This window comes from Rhinopithecus roxellana, chromosome 16, assembly GCF_007565055.1.
Source record: "Rhinopithecus roxellana isolate Shanxi Qingling chromosome 16, ASM756505v1, whole genome shotgun sequence".
NCBI lineage: Eukaryota > Metazoa > Chordata > Mammalia > Primates > Cercopithecidae > Rhinopithecus > Rhinopithecus roxellana.
In genome coordinates, this window is record NC_044564.1 from 8,090,727 (window position 1) to 8,108,683 (window position 17,957).

A 17,957-nucleotide genomic window follows, 5' to 3' on the forward strand; every position below is an offset into this window, starting at 1 on the left:
TCTTAAACAGCATATAAAGAGTACTTAGCATAAAAGAATAAAAAGGATCAGTTGGACTATATTAAAATCAAGAACTATGGTTGGGTACAGTGGCTTACACCTATAATCCCAGCACTCTGGGAGGCCAAGGCAGGAGGACTGCTTGAGCCCAGGAGTTCGAGACCAGCTTGGCAACATAGCAAGACCTCGTCTCAACAAAAAATTTTAAAAATTAGCCAAGCATGGTGCCACGTGCCTGTAGTCATCCGAGCTACTCAGGAGGTTGAGGAGGGAGGATTACTTGGGCCTGAGAGTTCGAGGCTGCACTGAGCTGCAATAGCAGCAATGCACTCCAGTCTGGGCGAAAGAGTGAGATCCTGTCTCAAAAAAAAAAAAGAAAAAGAAAGAAGAACTTTGTTTTTTAAAAGACACCATTAAAAGAGTAGAAAGCACCATTCAGAGGAGGAGAAGACGTCCACGATCCGTACATGTGACAAAGAGTTCCTGTTCAGAACATTACATGATTCCTGGTAACCAACAGGAAAGAAGCAGACAGCAGACACAGGACCACAGGCAGACACTTCCAGAAAAGAACACCTAAGCAGCCAATCCCCCTAGGAAAGGGGGCTCAATCTCACAAGTATAAAATTAAACCACGGTGAATGACCACAACACCCAGAAAGCCAAGACAGAAAACACCAAGATTTAGCTAGGATGTGGGGCTGGAAAGAGTGTAATTTCACACAAGGGCCTGGTAGCATCTACTAAGGCTGAGCACACACACACCCAGGACCCGGCAATTCCACTCCTAGACAGATACATCTCCCTGAACTGCTACTGCTCCCTGGCGGACATGTGCACGTGCAGCCACGTTCCCAGCCGCAAACAGCCAAGTGCCCATCACTCACCAGTATAGGAGGAAGCTGCACAATATTCACAGAGGCAGCTGGGACACTGCTGCGTGGGCAGGAAGACACTGTGGGTATTGCCTGGCCCAGGGTCCACACCGGCAGCTACCCAGCTTTTCCCCAGCTCTTCCCCAGCTCTTCCCCAAGGCCCCTCTCCTGTCTGCTTTGGAGGCAGGGCTGGGCACAGGAAGCTCTGAGGCCTCATGCGGACAGTGACAGTGGCTCCAGTCATCGGGCAGTCCCTCTGCCTTACAGCCTAGCCAAGATCTCTAGGGCTTAGAGAAGCCCTGCCCAGTGGGCACCTTGAGCTCCCTGGATGTCTGTGTCCCTCGGAACATACGTGGTTCCTGACCCTGCTGAGAAAGAAGTGCTGGGGGCCCCTGGTGTGGTGCTGGGGAGGGGATGCATTCCCGTCTTCTGTGGTGATACTAGCACTTCTCAAGCAAGCCCCTCCCTGGCCCTCAGGCAGGGTCCGTGATGCTCACAGTGGAGTCTCCCACGCCATGTGACCAGCTCCACCTGATCCCAAGGGAACTCCCAGTGTTGTCTGCATCATGGGACTCTGTGTCTCACCTTGCACCCTGCCTCAGTTTACCTGCAGTCTCTCTCCAGCTCCTTGGATTCATCTGTGCAGTAGAAAAACTTCCCTTTGAAGAGCTGCACCGCAATGACAGCAAAGATGAACATGAAGAGCATGTAGACAATCAAGATGTTGAGAACATTCTTCAGGGAGTTCACCACACAGTCAAACACAGCCTGCAGGAGGAGGGGCGGAGCCATGATGAGGGGGTGGAACCATGGTGGGAGGGTGGGGCCATGAGGAAAGGGGTGGAGTCATGGTGGAGGGTGGGGCCATGAGGAAAGGGGTGGAGTCATGGTGGGAGGGTGGGGCCATGAGGGGAAGGGTAGGGCCATGGGGAGGGGTGGAGCCATGAGGGCAGCTGCAGAGCCATGATGAGGGGGTGGAGCCAAGGTGAGAGGACATGGCCATAAGGAATGGGTGGGGCCACGAGGAAAGGGGTGGAGTCATGGTGGGAGGGTGGAGCCATGAGGGGAAGGGTGGGGCCACGATGAGATGGGTGGAGCCATGGTGGGGGGTGGGACCATGAGGAGAGGAATGGGGCCATGGGGAGAGGAGTGGAGCCATGACAGGAGATGGAGCCACAGGGAGGGGCTAGAAGCAGGAAAGGATGTGAAGGGGCCCAGAAGAGAGGACCTACAGGATGGAAACCTGAGGACCACTGAGGTCCAGGTGGCCCCCAGGCATTCCAGGGCCCTGCAAGGCCCTCAGGCCCCTGACCACAGAGAGGCTCCACCGCCAGCTTCCTTGACACAGAAGACTAGTGCTGTGTCTCTTGTGAGGGGAGGCCTCTTGGCCCGGATGGAGGGGCAGGAGGTGCTAGAGGCAGCGGCTGGATGCCTAGGAGGCCCGACCTCACAGGTCAGAGTTCAGACACAGAAACAGGAATGACCAGGAGCCCAGGCCGAGCTGCACCAGGAGGGGCTGGGCCTGTGCAGAGAGAGTGCAGCCAGGCTCTGCCCTGCACTTGCACCCTGCCCCTCAGGAAAGCAATTTGGGCAAACTGAGGATAAACCAGTAGGCTCCAGGACAGAGACACGTGCTCTGTGGCCCGAGGCCAGCCTGTCATCAGCCATCACCACCTGAGGCTTTCTCTCGGGTCTTTCCCAACCTGGAAGCTCAGTGTTCCCTGTGCACATCATGCTGCCTTCAGAGCTGGGAAGACACCTCCCAGGCTGCCCTGATCTGGCTGTGACGGGAAGGTGGGGCCACAACTGTCTCCCACAAAGCAGCCTGGCACACTGTGGATGACCACTGCACAGCGCCACTGGGTGCCACTCCTCCCTGGACCCAGTGGGCCTCCGACGCCTTCCCCAGCTGCCTGCCAGCCCACTCCTTCACATACAGGTTCTAAGCAAACCTTCTTCTCTAAGTCCCACATTGCCTCAGGTCTTAATGGCTTGATTTCCAGTAAAAGAATCTGCTGCATAAAGGTTTGGGAGATGAAGTGAGCCGAAACTTTCTTCTCTAAGTCTCACATTGCCTCAGGTCTCTATAGCTTGATTTCCAGTAAAAGAATCGTTTGGGAGATGAACTGAGGTGAAGCACATGAAGCAATTCACACAGGGCCGAGCACAAGCTCACAATGACTAGGTATCTCGTGGCCCTACGAGTGTGGGTTTACACTCTGTCTTTATCCAGAAGCTCAGCCCGTGCCCATCCCCCTCTCAGCAGCCAATGTCCCAAGCCCCTGACCTCCAGCATCTCCCTCCACCACCCTGCACCTGTCCCGCAGCCTTTTCCATACTGCACTGCAGCTGCTGAAGAAAAACCTTGTACTGCGTGGTCCTGCTGGGCTAAGGAGGATTCTCACAGGAGGCTGCTGGGAACAAGGTCTACTTGGGGTAATCGGGGCTTACAGCTGAGTGAGCCCAACCCCCTCACGCAGGGGTGTGATGTGAGCACACACACTCATGCACACACATACACATGCACACAGGCACAGCACATCCCTCAAGCCCCAACTCCAGGCTCCAACCTTGAGCTTGGGCAGCCGTTTGATGGTCTTGAGGGGCCGCAGGACACGAAGGACTCTCAGGGACTTGATGGTATTGATGTCTTTCCCTTTGGATCCTCTAGAAGGGAGAAGCCACAGATGCAGACAGGCAGGAGGCGTGGGTGTGCCCAGCTCCCACGTGGCCCCCCAGGGCCTGGGTCCTGCTCCCCTGTGCGTTTTGTCTCAGCCTCCAGGGTGGAGGACACATGAGCAGAGGCCTTGCCCTGCAGGTGCCACAGGCCACCATGACTCTTCCCAGAGGCTGCCTGGCCCAGGCCTCATCTAAGGACAGGAGCTGGGACCAGGGCAGCAGCATCTGGTGCATAAGGAGAACCATCACCCTGACACTCATCCCACCCACCCCAGCTTCCAGGAAAAGAGGACAGAAGGGACCTGCACGAGGACTGCAGACCCAGAAGTGGAGGCCCACAAGCACATTTCTAGGGCTAGAATCTTCTGGAAGGGCTTTTATCCTTGCTTTTTGGGCTGGCTAGAGGGAGGTAAAGGGGACTTGTCTGGCCTCTGCCCTACAGATCTCCTCAGTCGCCCTAACATTCCTCCCGCTGACATGAAACTCACAGCAGGAAGACAGAAGAGGGGAAGGAGAGTAAGAAAGAGAAAAAGTCAGACCAATACAGAGGCAATGCAAAAGGCAGGGTGGACTAAGACAAACAAGGGGAGAGGGAGGGAGGGAGGGAGGGAGGAAGAGCCACAGAGACAGACATATCAACGCGACCCAGAAAGCAGCAGACAGGAAAACTCATGCAGGGCACAGACAGCAAGACAGGAAGTCGGGGAAAGAAAATTCCAGGCACAGAAGCAAGCAGAAGTACAGAACCAGAGGGCCTCGATCAGGGCCCCTCCAAAAAAAAAAAGCCAGGGCAGACCCATGTAGCTGCCTCAGCCTGTCAGGGACACAGAAATTAGCAGGTTCGGAGACTGGACCTCCCATGACCCTACTGAGGCCGGGCCGGCAGTGTCGAGGAGAGGTTTCCTCCTAAGAAGGTCCCTGTTCTCAGAAGCAAAGCCACTCTACTTGGTGGGAGGTGAGGGTGGGAGCTGAGGCCTCAGGGCTGGGTGGGATTCACTCACACATGGAGCCCTTCCCCACCCTGCTCAGAGGCCACATCCCACCACATTCCCCGGGGAAGGCCAGCTTGTAGGGGCAGCCCTGCCCCCTGTGCTCTTCCTGGGGCTCCAGCAACACTTGGGGCTGAGCAGGGAGTGCTTAGTCACCCTGAGCCGTGTGGCTACACGGTCCCTTCTTCTCCCCTGACTGTAGCCTACACTCCAGAATCAGATCAACTCCCCCTGAAACGCTTCCAGGCGGGAAGAACCCAGCCTCCTGTCTCCATCACCCCAGTGCTCCTGATACCCACTCTCAAACCAGCTTCCTCCACCAGCTGAGGGAAGAGGGGACAGGGGCAGGAGGGAGGGGATACTGTTTTGTCGCCCAGTAAATGAGGCTTTCTGGGGGAGTGTCCATCTGGGGCCTACTCCTTTTCTCCTGCTCTGAGGCCGCTTGGATGGGCTCAACCCCTTCCCCTCCTCCTGACTGGGGGACCCCTGGCTGCAGTGTTCCCACTCCCAAGGCCTATGTTGATGCTTTAGCAAAGTTCTCATTCCTTTATCACAGAAAGAGGAGACAGTGGGAACTGCAGGGGGCTGGAGTGGAGAGGAAAGAGAGGAAAGAACGCCAGTCTTCCGGAGAGGAGCTGCACTGGAAGCACCTTACGATGTCCCCGGTCCTTGGGCTCTGGCCACAGGTAGCAGTTCCCTCCCGGAGCCCTTGCTGCCCTCCAGGCCAATGGCCCCAGTCTCCAGCCCTCACTGGGGACAGCCTGCTCACCAGGAAGCTCCTCACCAAGAGCTGACCATGCCCAGCTCCAGCCCAGCTCCCCGCCCCGCTCCCAGAGGCATGGCAGGAACCCCTGGCCGGGGACTTGGCTCCCGGCAGCATGCGCCCCGATGGGGTGAAGGTAGATGAGCGGGGGGTGAGGCTGGAGATGAAATGACCCAAGAGGGGCTGCTGGAATGCTGTGATGTCAGGGGCAACGTGTGGGGGAGAGCAGGCATTACCCCACGAAGCTCCTGCCGAGTCCAGCAAGAGGAAGACAAAGAGAACAGAGTCAGTGGCGCCAGGAGCAGCCCTCCCAGCGGCTCGGAGAGATGTGGACCCTCCCTCATGTCTGTAGTCCACTAGGGGTCTTCCTTGTCTCTGGATCTCACCCCACAACTCCCCGCTGTATTCCCATCCCCAGCTGTAGCTGAGCCCCCAATGACAGCCTCCATGCAGGATCTGAGGAAGCCAATTCCAGGTCCAGCCACAGCAGGGCCAAGTGCCACTGGCTTGGGAGTCAGAGACGTCTAATGCCCCAAGAGGGGAAGGCGACCACCAGTTCTGCCTTGGGCAAAAGCACCAGAGGTCTCCCCGGGTCAGGAGCAGACTTGCCTCAGAGCAGGTCAAGGTGAAATTGCCTCCAAGGACCCTGGGAGGCAAACGCTGGGCACACCAGAGGCTGTGCCACCCGGTCCCAGAGCCACAGACCACACCAGGGCTTCCCAGCCCCACACAATCCCTACCCCTCCAGGCAGGGGGGGATGGTCCCAGGGTCACAGGCCACGCCAGGGCCCTACCTAGTTTGAGAGCCACAGACAGACCTCAGGCCCCCCTAACCCCACGCAGCCCCGCCCCAAGCAGGCAGGGACAGTCCCACATAGACAGCGACAGAGCCACAGGCAGCCCAGGGAGGCCCACAGCAGGGCCTCTTCCTTCTTCCCTCACCCTCATGCCCATCGTGACTCTGGGGGCTCTCCCCAGCCAGAGCAGAGCAAACGTTACTTACGAGAAAGCAAACGCCACCAGGGCGCCACTGACCACAATGAAGTCCAGAATGTTCCACAAGTCCCGGAAATAGGCCCCAGGGTGAAGCAGCAGTCCCAAGTCGATCATCTAGGAGGGAGAAACACACTTCAGGCACATGATAATCCAGAAAAGATAGGCAGAGGCCAGGCGCGGGGGCTCATGCCTGTAATCCCAGCACTTTGGGGAGGCTGAGGCAGGCGGATTGCTTGAACCCAGGAGTTGGAGACTAGCCGGGGCAACACACTGAAATCCTGTCTCTCAAGAAAAAGTAAAACATGGCCAGGCATGGTGGCTTACGTAAGCCTGTAATCCCAGCACTTTGGGAGGCTGAGGCAGGCGGATCACCTCAGCTCAGGAGTTCAAGACCAGCCTGGATGACATGGTGAAACCCCATCTCCACTAAAAATACAAAAAATAGCCAGGTGTGGTGGTGCACACCTGTAATCCCAGCTACTTGAGAGGCTGAGGCATGAGAATTGCTTGAACCCAGGACACAGAGACTGCAGTGAGCTGAGATCACGCCACTGTACTCCAGCCTGGGTGACAGAGTGAGACCCAGTCTCAAAAAAACAAAACAAAACAAACCCAGAAAGACAGGCAGAGCTAGGCTCCAGAGTCACGAGGGAGGAATATAGCTCTAGGTCCCCGTGGAAGGCTCAGTGTGGCTGAGTGTGCATGCATGTGCACACCTGTGACTTCAGTGCACCTTAGAGACACCTGCGCACGCCCTGCCAGAGTAGGGAGGCACAGCCTGGGTCACACCTCGCAGGGCCTCAGTGGCCTTTGGACCTCAATGCCGTGGACCCACATATCCCTACACGGCTCGTGACCAGCTGAGATCCTGCCTGGGCTCCCAGCTTCCCTTCAGTCTGAATAAGACTGAGGCCTCCATCTCCATCTGCTCCTCCACCGCAGAGCTGTAGGCACACATGGCCCCAGGGAACTCAGAGCTCGCCCAGATCCCCTGCAGGCAAGCTCAGAGCAGCAGGACGGCAGTTCCACAGACCTTCACTTGCATCCTGGCTCTGTCACTCCTGCTGCTGCAATTCTGGGCCAGCACCATAACCTCACTAAGTGTCTGTAAAATTGGGATAATGACACCCACCCCGCAAAATTTTGCAAGAGTGAAATAGCAGAGGTAACGTGTTCATGCATCTGCTGTCGGTGCTCCATACGCACACGCTTCCCTGTGTGCACGCATGCGGGCACACACACACCCTAAGCTGCACGGAAGTCATGGATGTGCAGCTGTGTGCACACTCAATCACACTGAAGGCACACCTGCATAAACGCACAAGGGCCACACTAGTCAGACAGTGATATGGGGGGACCTCGTACCAACACTTAGAGGCAGACAGGGAAGGACTCTGAATCTATCATAAGACAAATGCCCTCCTAAATTCAAGTCTTCAGCACCCACTTCCAACAATCTTCCAACACTCTCTCTCTCCCAGGTCTCCTCCTCCCCGAGCCAATGCCACGCAGCCCTCCTCCTTTGCTGTCCCAAGACGCTGTTGGCTGCCCCGTCTGGGCCCGAACCCGGCTCCGCCTTGTGGGGGCGTCGCCGCCGGCCACTGCTTGGCCCGGCATGTGCACATGTGCACACTGGAGAGAGACTGTAGCTCACGTGTTCAAGAAACCAGGGCAAGTGGAGGCCCAGGCACAACGCTGGGGAGCACTCCCAGTGGGGGACGTAATTTCCTCAGTGAACGACAAAGCCTCTTTGCACACGTTCACGTGCTGAGCACACACCCAGTTCACACCTACCATATGTCTTAAGAGTTTATAGGAATCGTGGTTCAACCCCTGCCCTGGTCCCATCTCAATCATTAGGGAGGGAAAGCAAAACACGGGTCACGAGGGGCAGCCACATATCTCACCTTTATCACCATCTCAAAGGTAAAGACACCAGTGAAAATGTAATCCAGGTATTTCAGAGCCTGAAACCAAAAGGAAGGTTACTCTCAAAGGCTGGGCTGAAACCTAAGCCAGGGTGCCCTCGGTGGCTCCGAGGTTTTCCTCCAGGCCTCTAAGCAGTCAGCCAGGGAGCCAGGAAGCCTGTGGACAACGGTTCTGGGAGGGGGTCTCCGACAAGCCTGTCTGGGAACAGGCCCCCTCTGCCGCACCGTCTTCCTGTCTCCAGACCTTTGGTCCTGCACTCCCAGGCACACAGAGAGAGGAAGGAGGGGTGTCCTGTGAGAAGACAGGACACCAGTCCCACCCCAGCCCCTTGGGCTCCTGGGAAGGCACCCAACTCCCGCCCCACAGCCTGGCGGGGGCCCAGCCGTCCGGGCCACTCACATTGTTCCTGGGCGAGTCCGTGCGCACTGGGTCCTCAGCAGCCAGGGCGATGCTGCTCAAGGCGATGACCACGAGAATGACCATCTCGAAGTACCTCATGGTCACGATGTAGTGACAGAAGCGGCGGAGCCTGTGAGGGAACGCACGGATCACAAGGCCCACCCGCTGGGTGCGCCAGCCCCCTGCCACAGGGCAGGCTCAGCCCGTCCCGCAGAAACGGCTCTGGGCTGCCTCAGGAAGCTGTGGCCCCAGAGCTTCACTTGGTCCCTGTGGTTGGAGGTGGCAGCCAGGTGACGGAGAGCGGCTGAGATTCCTGAGAGGGCCTCCTGGGATTAGGGAGTGGGGAAGGCTGCAGACCCTCACAGCAGGGGTCAACAAAGCAAAGCTCACAGGCCAGATCGGGCTGACTTGTTTGTGTGAATAAAACTTCACTGGAGTACAGATACATCCACTCATTACCAACTGTCCATGCAGCCAACAGCAGTCTAACGCCAACAGCATCAACTACCCAGCCCTTTCACAGAAGAGGTCAGCTGTGGGCAGCAGGGAGGGAGTTGCTCAGAGAGGAAGAATTTCAGCATCAACATTCTCAGGGAGAGCAGGTCTCTCTCACCCTAGGAAAGTTCTCTGGGGCCTGTGCGGGGTGTGTGCCCTGTCCAGGCTCCCAGGGTGCATATGAACATGTTCCACACACTGCCACATGCTCGCCTTTTGCTCCAGTCCCATCTGCCTGACTCACTTGTTCAATATTACTGAGCACCTACCCATCACAAGGGCTGTGCTCTGGCGGTGCCTCCCCTGCCTCGCAGGCATGCCCACCGCCCCCAGTCCCTCTCAGCTCTTCCTCTCATCCACACCTACGAACCCCCAAGGGTCATCCACCTTAAGCAGCTGCCCACATCTCCCTCTTCCTTGAAGGGAACTCTGCCATCTAGCTCCTGCCCCTGTGTCCACAGAGCTGTTCATCCCCGGCCCACCGCCAGCCTGCTGCTGCCTCCACCCTTGCCACTTCCCCTCCTTAAAACGGCTGCCTTTCCTTCTAATTCAGCCGTCATCCACTCCAACTTGTGTCTGGGTTTCTGGCACTCAGCTCTACCCCAGCTCAGATCCTAAGTCCACCTGGCCATGAGACATCCCCAGCCGCCCCAGGCTTTGCAGGGTCTGCAGGCGGGACCCCAGCAGCACTGCTGGTCTCAGTGAATGCAGTGCCTTCCGCCACTGTCAGGCAGAAACTGGGTGTCATCCTCGATGTCTCCTTCCCCTTCCACATCTAATTTATCACCAAATTCTGTAGATCCTGCCACTAAAATTCCTCCACACTCACTTAACTTCCAAACCTCACCACTATGAGTACCCTGGTCTAACCACCACTGCCCCTCCCCGAAACCCTTACCACCTACTCAGTGGCCTCCATCTGCAGTCTCCCCATAAAAGGGCCCTGCTGGGCTGCAATCTGAGTGCCCCCACCGTGCACATATCCCACGCTTCTCAGTGTGCTCCAGGATGGTGTGACCCCCCAACGCCACAAGAGAACACCCAGCTAGTCCCGCCTACCCTTTGTGTTCCAACCCAGCTCTGTCCTCAGCTGTTTGCCGACTGCTGGCTTCTACTTCTGGGCTACTGTGAATACTCCGCTAGTTCCTCCCTTCTCCCCTCTTCACCTTAACTCTTACTCATCCTTCAGGTTTCAACCAAGATGTCACTGCCACCAGAAAACCTCCCTGGCCTTCTCTCACCTGCTCCCAGAATGCCAGTGCCTTCCTGTGTTTCCATTTCCACACCGGGTTACCGCCCCTCACCTGCCACTGCACTGCTAGTCCTGACATGGCAGGGTCCATGGCTGTCTCCATGACCACTTTACCCCTAACCACAGCAGAGCACGGTAAGCTCCCAAGACATGTGTGTTGGATAAAAGAATGATGGGAGGGAGGAGGCAGGAAGAGGGGTAACACAGGGCTTGGTGGAAAGACGGTTGGGTGGTGAAAAAAGAAGGGGATGGACAGATTAGTAACCAACAGGGGCATGTCCACGCAGCCTTGCTGCCCTCTGCCCTCCCGGGCACCTGCCCAGCCCCTGCTCTGGCCAGGCAAGCTCTTGTGTGGCTCCACCCCTGCTCTGCCTCTCCCTCTGCCTCCTCCTCCTAAAGCTCTGCTCCAGTCTCACCCCAGAAGCCCCACCTGACCTTCTCATCTACGTTTTAGCGCCCAATGGTCCGCATCTCCCCGCCTTGCTTTGTGTTTCCTCCCAGCACTTATCACTATCTGCATCTTATGTCTTTTACTTATTTGTCGTGTCTGTTGTCTATCTCTCCCACCAGCACACAGGTTTAGCAAGGACAGGGGATCTCACCTGTTTTGTCCATTCCTAGCTATTCCCAGCACCTAGAGTGCTGTCTGCCACGTCAACACTGGGTGGACTAACGGAAGCCCCGGACTGAAGAGTGGATGACGGATGCATGAAAAGCGCAGGCGCGGACACACAGACAGACATGCAAATAAACACAGTGCACACATGCATGCCACACAGGCGCCAGGGATGGAAGTGTGTTTGAGAGACAGGGCAGACGGGGTCCCTGTGTGCAGAGACACACACATGCCACATAGGAGGTGAGGAGCCCGGGCCTGGAGCTCATCCCAGCTCTGCTGAGGCTGCCTGTGAACAGTCACAGAACCTCCTGTGCCCGCGTCCTCTTCTGCAGAATGAGGCCACATGGGAACATGCCTCTGGGGACTGCTGTGGTACTCAGAGACATTTGTCTACATAAGTGTGCAGAATCAGTGTGCGCTGGCTACTGTGTTCCCATGGATCGTGATGCAGGGGTGAGTGGGCAGCCACACACACCAGCAGGCAAGGAGACTCACAGGTTGGTGGGGCTTAAACAGAACATGGAGCTGTACGGGACGATGGGCCGGGGGCCGCTCCTCATCAAGTCATCCGCTTCTACCTCCTTCTTCCCCTCTGCTTGGCTTTCCAGGTCCACGTTACCACCTACAAGGACACAGGGCCACCGAGTAAGGAGTGTGGTACACACAAAGTCACATCATGTGGCTCTCTCCCAGCTCCCATGCCCCCAGCACTTGCGTCAGGTCCTCACAGGCCCACCAGGGATGGGCCTGCAGCTAAGAACACCGCTTCACACACACGACCACGGTCTACGACAGCCAGGACCACTGTCTGCCGCAGAGACGTGAACAGACCCTTCCTCACCTCTTGCTGCACCAAGGTTGGGACAACACAGAACCCAGCACTGCCTCTGTGGCTGTGGACCCCCCTGCCTCGCTGGCGGGTCTCGATGCGCTGAGAAGCCCAGAGCCTGGTGATACCTTCCCACTGCCTCTGCTGGGACCGCGAACCCGCAGCACAGGGAGGAGCAGGGGCCAGCCCCAACCCGCAAACCCACGAGGGCTCCCTGTACCTCATTGTCCAGTCTCCCTTGACCTGGGATTTTCTTCCTCGGGATCCCAGGAGAGGGTCCTGTGAGGCCACAGAGCTTGGAAGGACACTCTTCCCGGGGGGAACCCAGCCTCTGCTCAGGCCCTGCTCCCTCGCCAGCCCCCCACTCTCGCCTCCTTCCCCCAGGGCCCATCTTCTGCTGCTCAGCACCCCACCCCACCCCAGCTATGCTCCCACAAATCAAACTCCCCAGGGCTAACATGGCCACCACCTTGTTGTTTTTTAAGGTAAATTTTGTTGTCCCTGCCCAGTGTTTTTTGTACAATAATTCTTCATTTTCAACTCTCCTACTGTATATTTTAATTCTGGTAGGTGACAGAGCTCTTGAGGCCTCAGGGACACCAAGGAAGACGTGCAGTGACTTGGAGCTGCCTCCCGCTGCTGCAACTCATTTTGAATTCTTTAAAGAAATACCATGTTCTCACTCATAGGTGGGAACTGAACAATGAGATCACTTGGACTCGGGAAGGGGAACATCACGCACTGGGGCCTATCATGGGGAGGGGGGAGGGGGGAGGAGGGAGGGATTGCATTGGGGAGTTATACATGATATAAATGATGAATTGATGGGTGCTGACGAGTTGATGGGTGCAGCACACCAACATGGCATAAGTATACATATGTAACAAACCTGCACGTTATGCACATGTACCCTAGAACTTAAAGTATAATAAAAAAAAAAAAAAAAAAAAAAAGAAATACCAAAGCAAATAGGATTTTAAAGAGCAACAAAGTGAAGGTGCTAATCGAGAGCCTGCTGTGGAGCCCTTGACTGCTGGCCACTGTGAAGCCCTGCAGAGAAAGGCTGTGCCAGAGAAAAAAAAGCTTCGAGAGGAGTATGAAAACAGTCAAGGCCACAGCAGTCGGGGTCTATACCACTGAGGATGCTGGCTCCAGAGCCAAGATAATCAGCCCCGCCCACGAGCACAAGCTGTTTAAAGCGACCACTTTTGAAATGGGCACCATCACACTTCCCTGTTGAAAATGAAAATTACTTAATCTGAGAAAGCAATCTGGCAAAACTTACTTGAAGCCCTAAAAAATTCTACTAATGTATTAGACATTACCTGCTAAGGAAATGAAGTATGCCCACAAAAATAAGTATTCCCAAAAGTTTCTGTTGTAAGTTTGTTTTTTTGTTTTTTTTTTAAATTTGAGATAAGAGACAGAGTTTCGCTCTTGTTGCCCAGGCTGAAGTGCAGTGGTACCATCCTGCAACCTCCGCCTCCCGGGTTCAGGCGATTCTCCTGCCTCAGCATCCCGAGTAGCTGGGATTACAGGCGCTCGCCACCACACCCAGCTAATTTTTGTATTTTTAGTAGAAACAGGGTTTCGCCATGTTGGCCAGGCTGGTCTTAAACTCCTGACCTCAAGCGATCTGCCCTTCTTGGCCTCCCAAAGTGCTGGGCTTACGGGGGTTATGTTGTAAGTTCTTTTACAATAACAAAAATTATAAAATGCACAACCATAAACTACATAAAATATGCAATATTTACAAGAAGCACCATACTATGGATATTAAACATGCCACAGCTGTGGTGGAAGGGATCCCTTGAGCCCAGGAGTCTCAAGCAATGAGACCATCCTGGGCAAGATGGTGACAGACCCTGTCTCTACAAAGAAATTTAAAAATTAAAAAATTAGCTGGGTGTGTTGGCACGTACATACAGTTCCAGCGACTCCAGAGGCTGAAGCAGGAGGATCACTTGAGGTCAAGAGCTCGAGGTTACAGTGACCTACAATGGCACCACTATACTCTAGTCTGGGTGACAGAATGAGATTCCATCTCTAAAATAAATGAATAATTAATTAACTCAAGTAAACTGGGAAAAAAGAATCAGTCTGGATTCAATGAAGACTTTTGTTGCTCAAAATAAATATAACGAAGATGCCAGAGCTTGGATGGAACTATTTCTCATGAAATTGATTTACTACAACATAGGAAATCATATGAAAGTCATATGATCAATCATAGGGAAAAAAATGTCAATTAAGTCAAAGCAGAAGAAAGAATGGAAAGGAAAAAATGAAAACTGCAACAGACTGAAGTCATTGTTGGAGAAAGGCTATTTTTAAAAAGACTTGGCCGGGCGCGGTGGCTCAAGCCTGTAATCCCAGCACTTTGGGAGGCCGAGACGGGTGGATCATGAGGTCAGGAGATCGAGACCATCCTGGCTAACATGGTGAAACCCCGTCTCTACCAAAAAATACAAAAAACTAGCCGGGCGTGGTGGCGGGCGCCTGTAGTCCCAGCTACTCGGGAGGCTGAGGCAGGAGAATGGCGTGAACCCGGGAGGCGGAGCTTGCAGCGAGCTGAGATCCGGCCACTGCACTCCAGCCTGGGCGACAGAGCAAGACTCCGTCTCAAAAAAATAAATAAATAAAAATAAATAAATAAATAAATAAATAAAAAATACTTAATAGTTAAAAAAATTAAATCCCTGAAATAGGAGATAATGAAGCAAAACAGTGAGCTTTGGAGGGGAATACAGAAAGGAAGAGAGTCTTCACCAAAAACAGCCACGGGCAGACACGGCCCAGGTGCTTTACTCCTCCTAACAGCAGGCGACAGCAGCACAGGTTCCCCTTGAGGCTGAACTGAGGAACTGCCCTTTCCAGTGCAGGGGTAGGAGTGCCAAGCCTTGGGCTCACTTCAAGGTGGGGAAGCTGAATGAGAATCATCCCCAAAGGGGAGCTAAAGTAAGCCCAGACTGGCAGCACCCCAGGCTTCTGGAAACAACAAATGCAAATCCGCTCTGCCAAAAACCTTCCTCAGCTGGCCTACAGAATCCCCACAGATTAGGGGGAAACTGGAGATCATTTAAGCTGTTATTTCCCAAGATATCCCAAGAGAAAGGATTTCTCTCCTATACATCTGGAGAGATACAAGCTATGTTCCATCCTTGGGAAAACTGAAAACGTAGTTAATTCATTTTCTGTAGGCTTAATTATCTCACAAAACCCTGGTTGAGAAAAGGAGGATGTGATGTTTAATACTGAGTGTCAACTTGATTGGATTGAAGGATACGAAGTACTGATACGGGGTGTGTCTGTGAGGGTGTTGCCAAAAGAGATTAACATTTGAGTCAGTGGCTGCGGAAGGCAGACCCACCCTTGATCCAGTGGGCACAATCGGATCAGCTGCCAGCAAATGTAAAGCAGGCAAAAAAATGTGAAAAGGAGACGACGGGCTTCACCTCCCAGCCTACATATTTCTCCCATGCTGGACGCTTCCTGCCCTCAAACATCAGACTCTAAGCTCTTCAGATGTGGGACTCGGACTGGCTCTCCTTGCTTCTCAGCTTGCAGAGAGCCTATCGTGGGACCTTGTGATCATGTAAGCTAATACTTAATAAACTCCCATATATATATCATATATATAGTATATATCCTATATATATGATATATAGGATACACTCACACCCCTAAAGACTTCATATATAGATAGACAGACATATCATATATATAGGATATACATAAATATATAGAGGATATATATTCTATTAGTTCTGTACCTCTAACAAAACCCTAATACAGAAGATTAAGATCAGTCATATATGAACTCAAAAAATCGCACCAAACACACCATGAAACAAGGTCACCATGACTGAAAGACACAAGAGAAACAATGAGTACACTCACTTAGACCCCTAAAAACAGCAGAAACAATGCGTACACTCACACCCCTAAAGACTTCAGATACAGGAATTCTTAGATGAGATACATAAAATAAGTAAATACAGGCCGAGCGTGGTGGCTCATAACTGTAATCCCAGCACTTTGGGAGGCCGAGGCCGAGGCCTCCCAAGTGGATAACTTGAGCCCAGGAGTTCAAGACCAGCCTGGGCAACATGGAGAAACCCCATGTCTACAATAAATACAAAAAATTAGCTGGGTATGGTGGTGCGCCTGTGGTCCAACTACTGCAGAGGCCGAGGTGGGAGGATCGCTGGAGCCCAGGTGATGGCTACACGAAAAGCCCAGACGTCATCACTATGCAATAGATCTAATGTAACAAAACTGCATTTGTCCCCCCTAAATCTATAAAAATAAAAAAAAATTATTGACAGGTCAATCAAGCAAAATATTAACGAATATAAAGAATATTTGAGTAATACAACTAACAAACCTGATTTAGCATACAAATATAAAAAGCTCAGAGCTCACAAAATTAGAGAAAACATATCCCTCTGAAGCACATACAGAACAAGAACAAAGAAAAAAGCTGACCATACAGCCCAGGCACAGAGCAACTGCAAATGAATTTCAAAGAAAACTATCATACAGACCATGTTCTCCTAATCACAGTACACAAGTTAGAAATTAAGATAGAAACCAGAAACAAAGAGATTAATTAATATTAAAATTTTACATTTGGAAACTGAAAAAAAGACTGAAGAATTCATGGGTCAAATATGATATAGTCACAGACAGTACAACTGTGTCCAAAAAAAACAAAATAATCTACAGGAAAATTACTTAGAGTAATGAGAGTTCGACAATTCCATGGCTGAATACAGAACCAACAGATGAAACTGCTTATCATTTCTATGCAGTAGAAGCAAATAATTAGGAAAGAAAAATCTTTTAAACAATACCATTAAAAAAAAACAGAATAAGCAAGGTAAAAAGACAAAAAGACATTTTCAGGATAGAAGAAAAGAGAGATAAATACGAAAGTGAGACTAAAATCCTACAATCTTCTATTTGAATTACAAAGGCCATGGAATTAATGACATATTTTTCTCTCTTTTTTTTTTTTTTTTTTTTTTGAGATGGAGTCTTGCTCTGTCGCCCAGGCTGGAGTGCAGTGGCGTGATCTTGGCTCACTGCAACCTCCACCTCTTGGGTTCAAGGGATTCTCCTGTCTCAGCCTCCTGAGTAGCTAGGATTGAAGGCATGCCCCACCACATCCGGCTAATTTTTACACACTTTTGTTTTCTTCTCAGTAGAGACGGGTTTCACCACGCTGGCCAGGCTGGTCTCGAACTCCTGACACCAGGTGATCCGCCCACATTGGCCTCCCAAAGTGTTGGGATTACAGGCATAAGCCACCGCATCCGGCCACTTTTCTCTTTTTAAAAAGCCCACCAAAAAGCCTGAAAGCAGTAAGAACCCAGTAGCAACGACCACAGATGACTGTCTCTAAATATCTTATCAAAGGAGCCAAGGCGTCTCGAGTCAGGTTCTACAGAAGCACACCGTGAGGTGGGACGGGCTCCCAGAAGAAACCAGAAGGGAAGAGAAAAGCAAGACAGGGAAGTGAAGAAGCCAAGCAAGGGTGCGCTTCAGACCAAGTCCTGCAAAGGTGGCTCAGGCTCCCACAGAGACACTCTGGGCTCTCGTCTGAACCAGAAGGTTGTCCTGACTGAAGCCAGAGAGCTGGGTCTCCTACACCTGCACCTTTCCTTCATTGGCTAAGTGCCACCTTGGGGGATGCAAACTCCCATGCACTTCCCGTGGTTCCTGTAGTCCAAGGGAAGTCTCTGAAGAGGAGCTGAAGAGGAAGCCCCTGGAGGCAAAGGCCACCAGAGTATGGGGGGTGACAGGGTGGAATCTACAGAAATCACAGCAGTGTCCAGCATGTGCTGCTTCTTGAAGAAATAAACAATTCCAGATCGGGGGCAGGAAGTGTGCACAATGATCCTGGAACATGCTGTCATAAACGAAAACCAAAGAATTGTCACATTCTATTCCAGGCCTGTGAGAAAGGCAGAAAATCAACTTGAAAGGGTGAACAATGGCCAAGATAGGACAATTTAAGCACCAAAAGTAACAGTGACTACAAAAAACTGAAATACATCAAACACATTCAAATTCAAAAATTTACAATAATAATTTGCTTATAGCCCTCACTGGTCCTATTTGTTAAAG

At 52.7% G+C, this 17,957-nt stretch overlaps 1 protein-coding gene across 2 annotated transcripts in view; it reads right to left on the reverse strand.

Annotated features, from left to right (window-relative positions):
* The window catches only part of CACNA1B (calcium voltage-gated channel subunit alpha1 B), a 250,042-nt gene that overhangs the window by 70,016 nt on the left and 162,069 nt on the right, over positions 1-17,957 (reverse strand). For both annotated transcript variants that reach the window (XM_030920382.1, XM_030920383.1), the window contains exons 21-26: positions 11,492-11,618; positions 8,631-8,760; positions 8,210-8,269; positions 6,310-6,416; positions 3,446-3,542; positions 1,483-1,643 (exon numbers count right to left, since the gene is read on the reverse strand). In XM_030920382.1, coding sequence (XP_030776242.1) covers positions 1,483-1,643; positions 3,446-3,542; positions 6,310-6,416; positions 8,210-8,269; positions 8,631-8,760; positions 11,492-11,618 — 682 coding nt within the window. The remainder of the gene's footprint in view (positions 1-1,482; positions 1,644-3,445; positions 3,543-6,309; positions 6,417-8,209; positions 8,270-8,630; positions 8,761-11,491; positions 11,619-17,957) is intronic.